The sequence below is a fragment of the Ischnura elegans genome, chromosome 2 (genome assembly GCF_921293095.1).
Source record: "Ischnura elegans chromosome 2, ioIscEleg1.1, whole genome shotgun sequence".
Classification (NCBI taxonomy): Eukaryota; Metazoa; Arthropoda; class Insecta; order Odonata; family Coenagrionidae; genus Ischnura; species Ischnura elegans.
In genome coordinates, this window is record NC_060247.1 from 141210672 (window position 1) to 141227855 (window position 17184).

At 37.8% G+C, this 17184-nt stretch overlaps 1 protein-coding gene across 1 annotated transcript in view; it reads right to left on the minus strand.

Annotated features, from left to right (window-relative positions):
- The window catches only part of LOC124154709, a 96156-nt gene that overhangs the window by 48592 nt on the left and 30380 nt on the right, over positions 1-17184 (minus strand). The window contains exons 8-16 of the mRNA XM_046528591.1: positions 14722-15209; positions 13173-13429; positions 12734-13011; positions 12523-12619; positions 9719-9891; positions 8714-8896; positions 7909-8044; positions 3445-3719; positions 2267-2561 (exon numbers count right to left, since the gene is read on the minus strand). Of these exons, the coding sequence (XP_046384547.1) occupies positions 2267-2561; positions 3445-3719; positions 7909-8044; positions 8714-8896; positions 9719-9891; positions 12523-12619; positions 12734-13011; positions 13173-13429; positions 14722-15209 (2182 nt within the window). The remainder of the gene's footprint in view (positions 1-2266; positions 2562-3444; positions 3720-7908; positions 8045-8713; positions 8897-9718; positions 9892-12522; positions 12620-12733; positions 13012-13172; positions 13430-14721; positions 15210-17184) is intronic.

Sequence of the window (17184 nt, forward strand, 5' to 3'; positions counted from 1 at the left end):
TTACCACTGCCTCAAATGTCGAAATCAAAAATCCTCCCTCTATGAACTTTGGAGGCATCAGTGTCTCGGAGCCTGAAGCGATTGCTGACTTGTTTAACACTCACTTCTGTAATGTTGCCACTAAACTCCTCAAAAAGGCAAACACACCGAATCCCCCACAAAAGCACTTCCATCAAGCTATGTTCCTTTTTCCCACAACTCAGGCAGAAATTATAAAAACTATCAACTCTTTTGGTAATAAATTTTCTACTGACCTGGATGACATCCCTATGCCAGTGTTGAAAGCTGTTGCACACATCATTGCACTACCCTTGGCTGATATCATAAACTCATCTTTCTCCTCTGGGTGCTACCCTACAAATCTCAAATCTTCCCGAGTGATACCTGTTCACAAAAAAGGTTCTCGCAAAAATGCAGATAACTACAGACCTATATCCATCCTTTCTGTTTTTTCGAAACTAATGGAAAAACTGTTCTTCACACATATGTATGAATATTTGTCTTCAAAGAAGCTACTCCATGACAACCAACATGGTTTTCGGACTGGTAAATCCACTACAACAGCCTCCTTTGAGCTCATAAACGAAATACTACTAGGCCTAAACGACAAGCTACTAACCCTTGGAATCTTCTTTGACCTAAGTAAGGCTTTTGATCTCATTGACCACAACATTCTAAAAAATAAGCTCTGTGCTTTCTGCATCGTTGGTTTGCCCCTTAAATGGATCATGTCTTATCTGAGTGAAAGGATGCAAGTTGTCTGCTACTCCATCAGTCACTCTACTGTTAAATCCAGTGCAATGAAACTCTCCTGTGGGGTACCCCAAGGGTCTCTCCTGGGACCGCTCCTATTCCTATTGTTCATCAATGACCTTCCAAACCACCTATCCCATGGCAAATTAATTCTCTATGCAGACGATACATCTGCTATCATCACAGCCGACAGTCCCCAAAACCTAATCCATCTCAGGAATATTACTGTCAACGAAATGCAACAATGGTGCAGCAAAAATAACCTCATGCTCAATGAAGAAAAAACAGTCTTCCTTCAATTTCTGCATAAGAGATCCAATAAGGTAGATCTCTTCCCAAGTAATAATAAAAATCCACACAGAAACAGCATAAGTACCTCTAAGTTCCTTGGACTTATCATTTCCGAGACCCTAGATTGGTCACATCATATTCAAGCCACAATCAGCAAAGTATCTGTAGGCACCTTCATGATCAGGATGTTAGCACCAGTTGTGTCTCTAGATACTTTGAAAAAGCTGTATTTCGCTAAAATACACACCCACTTATCCTATGGCATTTTGTTCTGGGGAAATTCAGCTGCCTCAAGTAAAGCCTTTTCTGCACAAAAGCAAGCCATCAAGGCAATGTTTCAAGTCTCTATACGTACCCCAGGTAAACCTCTTTTTTCCAATGCAAAAATCCTCACACTCCCTTCATTATATATTCTGACATGTGCTTGCTTCATACACTCCAACCGGGACAAATTTCCTGCTAATGCCTCTTACCACAATTACTCTACCCACTCTAGAAATAATATACACACTCAACAATACTCAAGTTCTCTCTGCCTGAAAGGCCCCTACCACTCTGCCTCTACAATTTTTAATCACATCCCTGAGAAAATTAAATCCCTCTCTTCACCTGCCATGTTTAAATGGAGGGTTAAAAATATTCTATTCAGAAAGTGCTACTACAGTGTCTCTGAATACCTTGAAGACTCTCATAAAGACATGTGATATTGAAAGGTGTTTTTGTGCGGTTTTTCCCTTTTCTGTATTTTTATTGTATATATATACTTATGGTAAACGCATCTCCTAATGTCTTTTGTACTTTTATTTGCATCTTTTTTTGAATGCAAATCTTGACGTAGCCATGCATTGTATTTTGCCAACGGTGATAAATAAATATTATTATTATTATTATTATAACATTTCCCTCATCACCATGATCTGCAACGATCCTGTCCCTTTTTATCCCCACCTTAAATTTATTTTCCACGGCACAACATGCAACATAAATTCCCCTGCTGATGCCCCAGGCATGCAAAAGTCCACAGCAATGCCACAGTGACTCACATGGGAATTGAGGACTCTGGATAGCATACCTGTCTGCACAAAGTCCTGGAAAGCCAAAGGTCCATGGAGGACAAGGGGGAATATTTTCCCTGGTAATTAAAGTGAACTTCAACACTTCCACACAGCAGGATTGAAATGTACATCAAAAGTACACCTGATATTGAGATGTAGATACTTACTTTCTATATTGTAAGATTTGTTGATATGATACTCGGGAGCTATCAAAGATGATCCATCCAATTTCTCCAGGAGCACCCCGTTAATGGAGTTGACATTAAGGTCACCAGCAATGAAGGCATTGCGGATGTGTACAGATGCACTTTCTCCAATTTGCTGAGGTCTTGACAAACTGAGGCGTTTCCTGTCAAAATCCTCCAAGTCCACCCCTGACACAGTGCCACTGGTTTCCAAACACCCTTCCACTTCCAAAACGTCCACTTGAAGAGACTTAAACACTACGTTTCCAGAGAATTCCTGGAAATGGAGATGGCCCAGACATTACAACCACTAAAATATAGGAATAACTTCATTAATATTGTGACACTACACTAAAATAGGCTGAAAAATGAATTATTTTGGTAAAATACACCCTATGGAGAAACTAATTTCAGGGACACTGGTCTTACCTCGCCTTTCAGGTTAAACAGCCATTAAAATATTTATAACGCACAAAAACAAATTTCTTTCTATATTTTTCTAATTAGATACTGACTTAATTAAAGCCAACAAAGCCACACAGTTTCAGAAGAACAGTATAAAAATGGGCTGGTGAATTCAATTTGAAACATTGTTGTTGTTGCTGGCATTTAGTTTCAGTTCATCTTTCACAGAGTAGCATTTGTGTCATTGTTTGAAGTTGTTGATTGTGAGATTGTGAGTTAGTTAAGTCTTTTGATCAGAACAAGCACTACTTATAAAATACTTCAAACTACAAAAGTCTCTGTCATAATGACCCATCCTGTCACCTTACTGTTAAGAGAGATTGAAAAAATACAATTTATAATAAAATCATATAATGTTCATCAATTTGGTTATATTTTTTATATTTGTCATCTATAATCCATCCATATTAGTGCACATTTTTTTCGCATCCTAGAGTTGCCAAAATATATATATTTCTTGCTATTGTAATGCTTAAGCCAGAACTTAGAATGCATCCAGGCTTTAGATAGATCTGGGCCTTATACTACTCAAGGCAAATGATTTTCCCTCTGTGGAATTTCCACACCTCACCTGCACTGGCTGGTCAGAAGTCATTCCCTTAGCTAAATACCCACTATATTGTGAACAAAAGTAGAGTAACTTACTAGAAAAAAAACTATGATAGATAATAAGTAATCATAGAGCCAAAAATTACCTGATTCTGATTGATGAACCCTACATCAGCCGAAGAGAAACCATTAACAGTGAGTGCTACAAGTGATGGGGTGACTGAAACCTCTTCTTCAAATATGACTGAGCCAAATACGTGCTGCCCCATCTTCTCTGGGTCAGGTTCCTCCATACTCAACACTCCACCAGACAATCTAACAGCTTTCTCTGAGAAGTCTGATATGTCCACCCCATTTATCATTCCATCTTCCACCTCTATTTTGGAAAACGTGCAATCTTCCCCTATCAACTTCATACCCTCTAAAAGAAAGAAGAAAGAAATAATGTTCACAGCAAGAAAACTGAGAGAACAGCAAAACACAAACCTAAAAAATACTGATTTCCAGGCTAAGGATGTGTGCTCAGATTTGTGAACACCAAACTCTTCCAATTATGAAGATGTTGAAATCCTATATCATCTATACACAGGGACCCTGAAAAGTGGTAAACAAGCTTGAGGGAAAGCGATGAAAGATCCTAGCCCAAACGGTAAAATAAATTTCAATTTTGACACAGGTGGTGAAACACATTCTTAGGAATTTCTCAATATCATTTTATTTCTCATCTCAAATGCGATGCAATGCTTTCATGATATTTTTACTGCAAATTAGCCTTTTCGATGGCAAATTTCATAAATTTAGGGTCGAGTGCTGTTAACATGCTTCGCCAATGCTCACTACTTATAGCACATGCTCAAACTACCGTCACAAGGGTGCTGCAGGCAAGGTACACAGCCACCACCACTCCATTTTCAAACACTTCAGCTGCTGAACTCTTAAAAGGTGCAAAATCTGAGAGATCACCAACCTATGTGATAGCTGCAGGAAGACAAATGCTTCTCTCTCTTTCCATTTCTTCCTGGGAATGGTATTGTTTCAAACTGTGACCTTGACTAAGGTTATTAAAATCCTACCAAAGATCGTTAGCAATCTGTATCTAACGATAGTGACATTTTGTGTTTTGTCTTTCTACCATTCGCATTTGACATTGAATTGGGCTCCTTCATGACATCACGCAAAGGTTGTATCTTCATGAAAAGAAAAATCCACCCCTGAAAAGTATGTAGTTACATTTTACCCGATCCCCCCCACTGGGTCAGACACAGGTCGGTAGCTACCACACACAAAAATGTTGTCGGCACCCGCATCTGACTCAAACTTGTCAACCAGAGAACTCATCACCCTGTTCCTCCACCACCCAACTTGCGTTGTTGGCATTTGAACAAGGTAGAGCTTGCTGTCTCACGATTTTAGAATGGCATTGTGGTGGAGAGTGATAGTGGGTGGGTGCAGTGAAACTTGGGCTGAGCATGGCAGTGACCAATTGTGATAGTGACAATGTAGATATGGCATGACTCCTGTGGTTTTGGGCATCAGCATCTGGCAGGGGGCTAGTCAGTACCACATGAACCTGAACACAGTGTTCAGTCTCACGCTCAGACGCTCAGCCTGACTGCTTCATAGATTGTATTTTCATCGGCAGCTACAAGAGAAGTCGAGAGAACACCCTGGTAGCTTCCACGATGTCAAGCAAATATTTCTTGCCATCTGACAAGAAATAACCGAGTTTGGAAATGCTGCACTCGGCACAATCTGGGCACCAGTGGGCAGTGACAATGCCGAGAGGTTTTTCAGCCAGAAAAGTCTAGTTGCGACTGATAGACACAATTGGTTGAAGGAAGTAAGTGTTCTACGTGGATGTTTAACTAGTGTAAATGATATTCAGGCTACTGATCCCATACTTAAATATTTACTCTATATCTTATTCCTTAATTTATAATTGTTCTACCCCATACTTATTTTAACTACATATTCAGTATTTTGCCAAGTAACTGTGTTTTGCCCCATTTTTTATACATTATGAATAGAGATGCGTGAAAATCGCAAATGTGATAAATGCTATATAGATGCGATGTGCACAAATAAATGCGACATAAATGCGATGACTGGACTTTTATGATATTTTTACACAAATTTGCCTTTTCGATGGCAATATTCGTACATTTTGTGCCGAGCACAGTTTAAATGCTCCGCTGACACTCACCACTTAAAGCATGTGAGCAACTGGCCAGCTACTAGCTGGCTGGGACTCTACGTGGCCACGAACTACAAGTGGGCGCAGGCAAGCTACACCTCCGCCACTATGTGTTTTATTCCTAGAGGTCCGTGAAATTCGCGAGACGCGATATCGCAAAATAACAACGAATAACTCGAAATCAGTAAATAAAAACGAAATTTGCGTTTCTTTTGCGATTTTAGGAGAATTACCGAAAAAATCTCATCTAATGAGTCATAATCTATTAAAGCTTAAGCCTCCATTGTTCAACGCTGCTGACTGTTATTTTCTCTATTTCATTACGGTTCCAAGGTCAATTGGCTTGTTTAGTCTCGCGCATAATGCATCGTATAGTAGAGATTTCTCGCCCAGAATTTGCCACTAAATTTATCACAGTCTCTCTCTTCGATTCCTATGTATCAATCCTGAAATATTTAGAATGAGGCGCTTTCTCACCTGATAAATTAGATATTATGAATTAAAAATGTGCGGAAAGAAATTTAACGTGGCCGCGGAAGAGAGGAAATACAAGCTCACGCGCCCATTACGCGTCAATGCCGAGCAGTAATTCCAGTGACTCACCGCGATGCATTAGACAGCGTTATTGGATAACTTGTTGCAGGAAAACCTTGAGTGTGGGTCTAATGTAACAATTTCGTTGACTTAAACATTGCCGCTAGCTGGGACCGGGCCACCGTTCACGGCACGGCCCACAGCGTGGCAGAGAGTCGTCTCGTCTGAAAGCGGCCTGAATTTCACGGCCTCATGACATGGACAGCGGCCGGCGAAAAGTCGTTTTGTCAGAAAACGGCCTCAATGTAGCACTACCTGTATTTCACGCCGTATACGGCGCACCACCGGGCCGGATTGAGATGGGTGCCGTGGTGACCACGGCGGCCGTCAACTGCACGATTCGATTCTTTTAAAGACATTCATAGAAACGAATGGTTATTTGAAAGCATGAAGCACTAGCAGTTAGGGGAAGGGAAGGAAGGAAAAGAAATGACAGGAGGAAGGGGGCTCTCCTTATTAGCGGAGGTATTGTCGGATATTCGGCTCTCCACTGAGCTTCAATGCAAAAAAAGTCATTTCGACATTGGCCAAATCTAATATCAAATTCTTCAGGTGAGAAAGCGTCTCATTGTAGATGTTTCAGGATCGATAAATGGGAAATAATTTTTCAAGTTTCTTTGAATTCGATTATGTTTTGTTATGTGCGGTTCTTTCCCTGCCTTTCCTAACCAATTGGCAATAGCTGTAATCAAAACTAAGCGATTTTGTTGTATCTAGTTACTTTCTCCTACCTTCCCTCAACACCTGGGTGAGGGGTATCGAAAGGGAACCCATGACATGAAACATTTCGGCCAATTTTTAAGTTATACAGTACTATCGTAGCTACCCAGCACTCATTTTGAAAACACAATCATGATAGGTTGTGTTTTGCGGTTGGACTGCTTTTTTTATTGTGGTTCCAGATTTAAATATCACACGAAGGAAAGGAATTTTAAAATGCCAAAAGCTAGTGATACCGTTCATACCAGGGCTAGTGAATTCAGCTCAGAAGGATTTTATGTGAAAGACAGAGTATTACTGTGCAAAGTTTGCGATAAAAGATTTGAATTGAAAGATGTGACACTTTGTTAAAGCACATCAGTAGCGATTCTCATAAATGTGCCCGAGACAGGGTACCCACAAAATGACAGTTATCATTTGAACACAGAGTCACTCAATCAAAGAAAGCAAAGGAGCTGTTGTAGTTACCACTGAAACATTTTTAAAGGCTTTATTTAGTGTAGAGAAGCTGAGAATCCAAAAATTCTGGAATGGCTCTCAAAGTAAACATATTTAAGGCAGTGGGGATTTGCCGTTGGCCAATCATATTCACCAAGACTACACACAACTAAAACACCTATTAACATGAGAAAATTGTAGCATTATAATAACACTGCCAAGATTTTCTATAACACCGAAATCACATGGTTTTAAAACGAATTTTAGCAAAAAATAAAACCACTTTCAAGGATTATACCTTAATTTATTATTGTTCTACAACATAATTATTAAAAATATTCTGTATTTTGTCATATAACTGTGCTTCACTACATTTCATTGTCATCTACCTCATTATGAACATAAAAAAGACGCTACAAAATGCGATTAACTGTTATTGAAAGTGCGATTTTCATGTATCTCTAATTATGAAAATAAAGAAAAAAAATAGTTGCTACAAAATGCTATAAACTGTTATTGAAAGTGCTACAAAATAAAAACATACATATGTGCTATTTACACATACTTCAAGAAATGATTAATATAAATTATTTTATCTAATCTTCACAAATAACGTACATATCAGCTATCAGCACTTTAATAATAGAGAATGTTAGGCACTTACCAATGGTTTGAACTGTGTCTGTCGTAAGAAATTCTGTCACATTCAGTCCATTCAGCAATCCTTCTAGTGTAACTGATGCAGCAGCTAAATTTTTTATGTTAAATACAGGGGAATTGACAACTATTTCCTCTTCATCCTGTTTCATGAATCAGTATAAATATTTGATAGTAGTAAATAGCATAAAAATTTTATAATTAAAATAAATTAGATACAACATAGGTTTATCAAGGGTATCACTCTGTTTGAATAAGGAAATTTATGACCTCAAGAGGACCTTTGACCTTCAACCTTTGGCCCTTCCTTTGTCTTTTTTAATGACACATCATGCACTCCTTCAAAACTTAAGCCTTCATCTTGAAATTTTTTAGAATTGCCTATCACTGCAGTATAAAAAATTGCATTTAACGAATACTCTTATCCTGACAGTCCAGATTGCCTCTTGTCTATAACTTGGACAACCAAACATTATTAACGTTCTTGCCTGTGCATATTGTGTGTTTGTATCCAGTAGCATATGCAGGATATTGAAATGGGGGGTTTACCAGAGATTTCAGTTCCCTTGTGGGGTGTATGGAAAGCACCCCAAGGCAAAGGGGGGCTTGAAATCCCCTTGGGCTCAAGGGTTACAGTTTCCACAAGGTGGAAAACATCCCCCCTTGCCGCCACTGTTTGTACCTAATAATGACTCTGCACATTGAAACCATGGTCAGTTAAAAAAAATATGAAGAATTACAAAATCCTAGCTTTTCAATGACTATGTTAAAGAACAAGTAGGTGTCTGGAAATATCTTAAAAATATACTTGCATCATAGAAGACTCCTCCCATTATTTCTTTCAATGTAGTTCCACTTACGGTTCCTTTCACGATAACATCACCTATTACCTCGATATCTCTAAAAAATATGTCAGACTGAAGCAGAGGTGATTCATCAAGCTTAGGATGATATGCATAGGAAGTGATTGGTACTCCTTCCACATGATCATCAGCCTGAAAAGAATACATATATCATGTTAAATCGCATATAATTCAGATTAGCCATCTGTGCAAGGATGGATTGGTAGCAATTCATTGTCTGTTCACAGTTCCAGTTATCTCCATGTTCTCAGGTGCTAAACCAAGTGTTTCATTTCCATTGCTTATATTTCAAATGCTATTGATGATTTTTGTTAGGGAATTATGAAAACTGCCCAAAATAATACATTAGTTTATCTCAAAAGTAAATGTTACCATAAAAGCACTGTACATATGTAACTAACATTGAACTTAAGAAAAGCTTTCAAATTCAGTTTTGAACAAATTATTTTGGTACAGTTTCTTTCTAGCTTTGGATCATTTTTCAATTCTAAGCTCAAGAACCAAGGAACAAAATCATCCCTGTAATAATTTTTCAAATTTTGTTTTGAAAAATTAGAACATAAATAAATTCAGCCACTTCAAATAATATGACTCAAAATTGCATTGTGAATAACTCTTAGAAATATTCTTCCACTTTACAATCAGGAGCTGAAGACAAACAATATCGGTAATTTAAAGCAATGCTTTACATTATACTTTGATTAAATATGAACTAAGCAGTTTTCCTGGTTGAATATTTTGATTATATGTACTGTGGAGCCTGTACATAACACAGTTGAGGGTGCCGGAAGTTTACTTTGTTACATATTCAGTTTCGTGAAGGCTATGGAACTTGAAAATTTAAGGTAATTAAATATTTGTGCCAATTATATTCTCCTAAGAACAACCTCATAGACTTTCAAGGATAACGGAATTATAAATCAAATATGAGGAAATCAAACCAATAAGACTTACCGTTAGTCTAGTAACCTCTAGCCTTTCAAATGCCAATGTTGTTTCTCGAAAAACTTGATCCGTTGATAAAGTTATCAAGTGCGATGTATTTATGCCATTAATTAGACCCGAAATGGCTAAAACATCAGCTTTCACTGAATATCCACCAAAATCATCCTTAAAGTGTTTCACTCCTGAAAATACATGTGAATACTTATTCAGCCAGTGACATTCTTACTTAAATATAAATGTATTAAAGTAAATATTATTCAAATATGTATTTTAATCAACAATGAGGGAAAAAACTCCATCTGAAAAAGTTTGTCCCATCAGAAATATTGGTTTCTTTCCCAAGGGGTTGTAATTCTTTGGCCACAGGGGAATAATCAAGAATGGCAAATCATCTTTTTTCATCATACAAATAAGAGACGTATTACTAGGTGTCCTTACAGACATGCTTGCAAAAGTCTATTGCTCCTTTGAATTAAGGCATAGTACATCATGTGGACATAGGAAGTGTTCCTTGGAAAACTAATTCACAGGACTAAGAGAAACAACAATTGTCAGATATCAAACAAATTTTCTCATCAAAATAGCCTACAAAAGATCACAGAAAGCTTACTTCTGAGAGAAAAGAGAGTGAGATAAATACCCTTTGCAAGCAGTCCTGGAACAAAATATGCGGTGGGAACAAAGCATGGAAGGAAATGGGGTTGAGAAGGAGATAGCAGAAATAGGATGTTGAGGTAGATAAATACAATGTTCATTGCAATGGGCATTGAATGCTCCACCATTCTCGGTGCCAGCACAAATTGGGACCGGCTAGCAACCAATACCCTGACAGCACCTTAGGCCATTGAAAAATACACAACCTTGTTTGAATTTCCCCCATCTCTCTCAAATGAGAGTCAGAAAGGAAATCATGCATGTGGCCATCAATACAAATTTTTATACACGAGATAATTTTCCCCATCCTCAGACTATGCATAACATGTGCATAACATGTGCATAACATATGCATAACATAACAAGTAACCAGAAAAGGTACACCCATGTCTCGTATAGCGCAAGGGATGCGTTCCTTGGGGTCTTTGCGCTATACGAATTTGCGTAATACGAGAGCGTTTTAACATAGGGAAGATAGGGATGCGTTCCTGGTAGCATAGGTCTTGGGTATTGAATTTCCTATAAAACATCTATATTCCCATAAAAAGCCTTAGAAAACATTATTTCTATAAATATTTATAGTTTAAAACATCTTTAAAGATAGTATTCACGCATTCAAAGACTTTTATTCACGTTAAAAAAAATTCTTACGTGCTTTCGAAATTCCGTCCTGTCGTGCGGGTGGGCTAACATCTACTATCTCAGGGGATCGTAATGCGTTGCCGGCAGTTGCTGATTTTTCAAACTAGTCTAAAAACAACTATTGTGTCACCCAGGCCCTTTTGTCGCTCATCGAAATGACAGGAAAATGCTACTTTAAATGCCATTTCATAGCTAGCGGAGTTTATGAATGATAAATCATTTTAATTTGAAGTCCTCCGAGTCATTAGCAGCTACGTGAAACAGTCTTTAAATGCCTTGAAACCTGACCCAGGTTTTCCTTCCCTGAAAATGAATGAACGAGAATGCATTCTTTTCCAAAAGAATATCGTCTCATCAACACTAAAAACTAGTTGAGGGGGAAAGGAGCCACTATCAATAACAGCTTGGAGTTCATCAGAAAATGTTGTGGTGGCTGCGCTATCAACACTTGCAGATTCACCTGATTTCGCCGCACTGAAAATACCTGCTTGCCGTTTAAATTCTGGAACCAACCGGAGCTTTCACTTAATGTCTCGGAGCGATTACCACTCTCGTCTTTTCGTACTGATTCACCATGAACTTTCCGTATGTGTAGACCGCTTGGTTGAAGTTGGTGCGGCTGAGGTCACTGATATTTTAGCTTCGTCTTTATTCAGAATAAGGCATCGTGAGTTTAAACTTCCGCGCAATATCGCTTTGACGCTCTCCATTTTCAAAGCAATTGACCTCTCTCAAGTCCTCTTCTAGGTTAATGGTTTTTCTTGATAAATTCTTGATTTTTCTACACGCATTCCTATTTTTTGCCATATTCTCTTGGTTTTTACCCTGTATGGCTCTATCTAAATCACCTTCTTCTGCTGAACTGTATTCCTGAGACGCAGAAGGGCTATGACTGCGGGGAGGGAACGAAGCCATTGTGTTTAAGACTCTATAGCGGACCCTTTTATGTGTTGATGCTATTCATGCGCAACTCGGTCACCGCTCCATTTCTCCCCCGTGAATACCGATGACCTTGAAGGCTTTAGCGTAGACTCTCTACCTGGAAGTCAATCGCCCGGTAACCTACGACGGCAAAAATACGTCTCAAACCGTATTGCTGAAAAAAACTCATTTCCACTAGCCCCACGCTTAATTAACGATCTAAATTATTTATTATCATTCTGTTAAGGAGACGAGATAAATCTTCGGTAGGCCGGCTATCTAGACCCAATGACGAGTAATACTTTTGGCAATTGCGCAGCAATGAATTTCGATTAATATATAAACAAAAAAGAAGATCTGAGGCAAGAAATAATATTAATATGCGTAAATTGATAGAAATTTCGTGTGTACTTAGCGCAAGTTCACGTTTTATCACGAGAGCGTTTAAGATTTTTGATTAGGCTACACTGCGTTGCAATGTTTCCCCGATGAACGAATTTGCGCTATATCGAAATTGCGCTAATCGAAATTGCGCTATACGAGACATGGGTGTATTCACATTAAAAAAAAAATTAAGCCACCAAATGACAACTTGCCTGTAATGATCTGATCCCCCAAGGTGCGTACATAATCATTGGGAAACAATAATCCATTGAGAGATTTTGCATCTACACCACTGGCAGCATGGCAATTCTGGTGAATAAACAGACAACATGTTAATATGTAAAGATTAACTCTAATATCTGAGTAAGAAACAGTTACATAGATACGTATAGATGGACGCCAAGTAACAAAATAGATACTTGCCTTGATAAATGTCTCTCCAGATATATATTCAGCCTCATCAGTGTATGCTAAGCTGGACAAAAAACTTTGAAAATTTTGACCATTAATGGATATTATTTCCAGGTTTTTTCCGTGAACCTCGAGAGAGTTCAGCAACAAATTTGAATGAACAACTTGCTCATCAAGAGAACTTTCTTTGAACAGAGAGTCAAGGTATTCTTCACTAACATCCAGATTATTGATTCTTTGGGCCAAAACATTTCCAGCTCTGACCGTATCAACAAAATCTAACTCAACGCCTATGAAAGGAAAAAAATATATTCACTCAACTATAAGATTGTAGTTACATAATCAGTTCCAATATGTAGTAATTATTAGTCTATGTAGGTAATAGACCCATAGGTTTAACTGGTTCATTTTTACCCCTAATTTATTAAATTTTAAAGATACTCATACTCACCATATGTCTTATTGATGGCAATAACCTCTTCAGAGAGATCAACTCCATTTACCAACCCTCCATCCGGAAGCACAACATCACCAATGACCAGAAGTTCTTTAGCAAATGATATATTACCATTAATGGCAATTAAATCATCGTCTGCAAATACTATAGATGAAACATCGATTCCTTCGAGCTGATCAGCTACAATTACATTTTCAACTTGTAACGATTCCAATACTTTGTGCCCACCAATTATCCTCTTCTTATCAAGTCTGCAAAATACAACTATTATCAGTGAATTAAGTCCATGGTCTCATCACTAACCCATATTATAACATAAGATATAAAAGAAAAAAATATACTTAATAAAAATCAAGAAAATTCAAGTCTTAAGTTTTTTTTTAAACTACTGGTTTATTTCTATAGTCCCTATAAGCAACAATGCCTCAACATATTCATGCTAATAAATTTCGGATAATTTTTATCCACACAAGAAATATTTGAGAAGTAGAGAAGGTGATTTTACTGCAAAGGACAAACATTACAGAGCGCTCAAACTGGTTCAAATTGGTAGAATGAAATTCAACTTAAAGCATAAAATAAAACAACAACAAAGCTTGGTCGCTCAGTTGCATCTACCCATCCGAAGAGTAAGGACAGGATTTCTGGACAACTTTTTCACCACCACCAGGGTGAGCCACTACCAGCCAATCACCTCACCTCACCTCCCTCCCTCCCCGTTCCCCTCCAACCCAATACAGTCTTAGGTTCCCCCCCTCTTATGTTTTAACACCCAGTACTGTTTTGATCCTCCCTCATGGGCCCCTTCTTCGTCAACCCTCCCCCCCCACTTTCTCTTTCCTATTTATGTTTAGGCTGTCCTCCCGTCCTCTCCGCTTTCAGCCTTGTGTTTGAAGTGCTTTTGGTTTTCCTTCAGCACGCTGAAGAAGGCTACATACGTAAAATGCGTATTATACGTGTGTTTCCTCATCCCCTTGCTGATCCTTGATGACGCACTCTTTGGAGCTATTTTTTCTCCCAGAAGATTAAAACAATCTGTGGGTGAGTGAATGTGTGTGTGACTTCTTATTGAGTGTGTGTGTTTCCGCAAATCACTGGTTATCCATAGCAGGCCTATGCTGTGAAGATTCCTGGTTTTTTGTGGAGCAAGAATCCTTATTGGAGGTCCCTACAGCCCCCACAAAGGATCTTGTTTTGTATGTTTGATAGTAACCCCCATATTGCATGCGGCTATCTTTGGATCCCAGGAAAGGATCCTGGGATTTTTGGATAGCTGACACCTTGTGCTGGATGGGCACAGATAAAAAAAGAAATGACCAACCTCACCAGGAAACCAGAAGACAACGAATATCATTGGTCGAGACACAAGCCATCAACTGTTTACATAACAAGTTTGCAGACTACACAACCAACATCTAAGATTGCATTCCTTCCGACTCCTCCCAGTTTGCCCCTTTTTTGCCGACTGCGGTATACCAATCAAAGGATATTAGTATGTTATAAGCATGAATAAGCCTTGTACAATAGTAAAAATAAAACTTACCGAACAACATCAGTAAAAAGTTCTTTGACTGGAATTTCATTCAGTGTATCAAGTTGCATTTCATCAGCTAGAATCTTTCCGTCCAGAACAATAGAGCCTTCAAATGTTTTTGGAGCAGTGATAATTACAGCTTCTTCAGTGTTCCAACTCAGGGGCACTGCATCTGCCATCCTAACACTCATTTCTTCAATTGTCGATCTCATTTCCCCAAGGTCTTCAGCGAATGAATCCAAAGTATCCCTTGATGATAACTGAGCATCAGCAATGGTCCACTGGACGCCTCCAAACTGCCAATCCATTGACTCACCATCACCACTCACAAATTTCGCTCCGAAATCTTCCAAATGACTCGGAATCTCAACTGATTCACCCTGAAGCTCAGAAATGACCCAATTACCACTCACTGTGTTCATTCCCTCAGTGTTGAAAGCATCAGCCAAAAGATACTTTGCTTTCTGTATTGTCTCCATTTGCTTATCATACAAAGCCTGAAAAATAAGGTAAAACAATCACTTGTTAGAAATCAAACATAATAGGTAACATAAAACCATGGCTCTTAAATTGCATATTCTTTGATTTTATTTTATTTTTATCAGAGATGTGCTAATAGTATCCTCAAATATCTTAATATCCTGAATATTATAAAGTATTAAAAATTCGAGATCTCGAATAATTATGCTTAAAGTACGATCTCTAATACATTTAATATTTGAATTTCGATCCATACACTGTCGCACGCATGCCATTCGCAGTTGACTAAAAAACAACGTAGAGGACTCTAGTCGTTTAGTGCATGCAGCACCCTTCAAGGCAAGTTGATGAACTGCATCGAATTTGCAGATAAAGAGTGATGAATAGATATCGTTTGATGCGGGGGACAGATAACGATCGGTGGAAAAATCCGATAACCACCGGTTTCGCCCTTGAAACCCCTCCAAAAAATAAATAAAAATGGTTGGTAAAAAAAATCAACTTTTAAGGTACCTTCTGTCATGCATTCAGCTACTGCTCCCAAACTATTCCACTTATTGGAAAGATCTGGTATATTTAATCACTTTGGTATGACTAAGATTATGAACCAAATAAAATTTTCATAAGGGTTTTAAAATGAAATCAAAATAATTATCCAATCGTATTAAAATTATGTTAAAATGATTTTAAAATGATTTCAAAATAATTATCTATTTTTTGAAATTATTTTAAAATTTACAAAAAATAATTTTGAATTTTTTTGGAAATAATATTTACATATCTTTCTGTGAAATAAAAAAAACTTTGTGCAAAAAATAAGCCATTACTTATTATATATCAATATGAATGTTATCAATAAAATGAGGTCACTTGGGACTAGACTTGGAAAGTGTAACACCTAATACATTATTTTAAAATCTTGGAAAGTGATGATTTCAGCCAACTTATGATATTTGATTTAAAATTATTTTAAATAATTTTAAAATCATTTTTCAATATTCTTTTGCCACTTGGGCTATAACTAAACTTCGTGTGGCATAGGGCAGCTGCCCGGTTACTTAGGAATTCAAGGTGGTGCCTCTGGTACCTTGTCTAAGGGAATATCAGGTGTCAATGGATGAGATCCTTTGACTGCCCCACTTATTTCACCTGAGTTGGACCAACCCTTACAATGTACACTTATGAAGACTTTTGTATGCAGTGGAATATTCATGGAAATTATAACATTCATGAAAACCAGCCTCTCATTAGGCAACTTATCCAAATAATTTTCTCTCTCGGTGATGTACATGACTCGTCTGCATTGTTTAACATTCACCAATTGAGAAATTAAGCTTCAGAGAAAGCCTATTGCTTGCATGAACAATGATGAAGTGTCATCGCTTCATCGAGAACTGGTCCCAGAATATTCTGTCGTATTCGTGCAGTATAATAGAAATTGTATTTCTCAAAGCTTGAAGACTAATTTTAAGTTTAACAATATGGTTATAAACATTAATAACGATTAATCTACGGTTAATGTTAATGTTTATTCTAAATCAATAATGTTACAAACTGATCAACAATCGTTGCTCTCAACATTCAAATCAAATATCCTCAAGGAATACATCGATGCAAATGGCGCAAAGCAGTTATTCGTGTTTTTGACCGTGTTCCACTAATTTTAAAAATCTGAAAAGAATTAGGATTACACTTAGATGTATGGGTAACAACATACAGTGCAACCTCGATATAACGACACCCCACGGTGCACTAATAAACACTCGCTATAGCGAATTGTCGCTTTACCGGAGGTGGAGCGAATAATAGCCAATATACCTGTTGCGAACAGATATACAGGGACAGGAGTGGTGTGCCGACAGATAAACATCTATCTGATAAACGTAAGCATAAATCCAGACGAAAGGCGATGTTTTTTGCATCACTAAATTTCCTTACTCAAACAACGACTAACAATTCAAACAATTTCTAAGCGCCGCACTGAATAAAAAT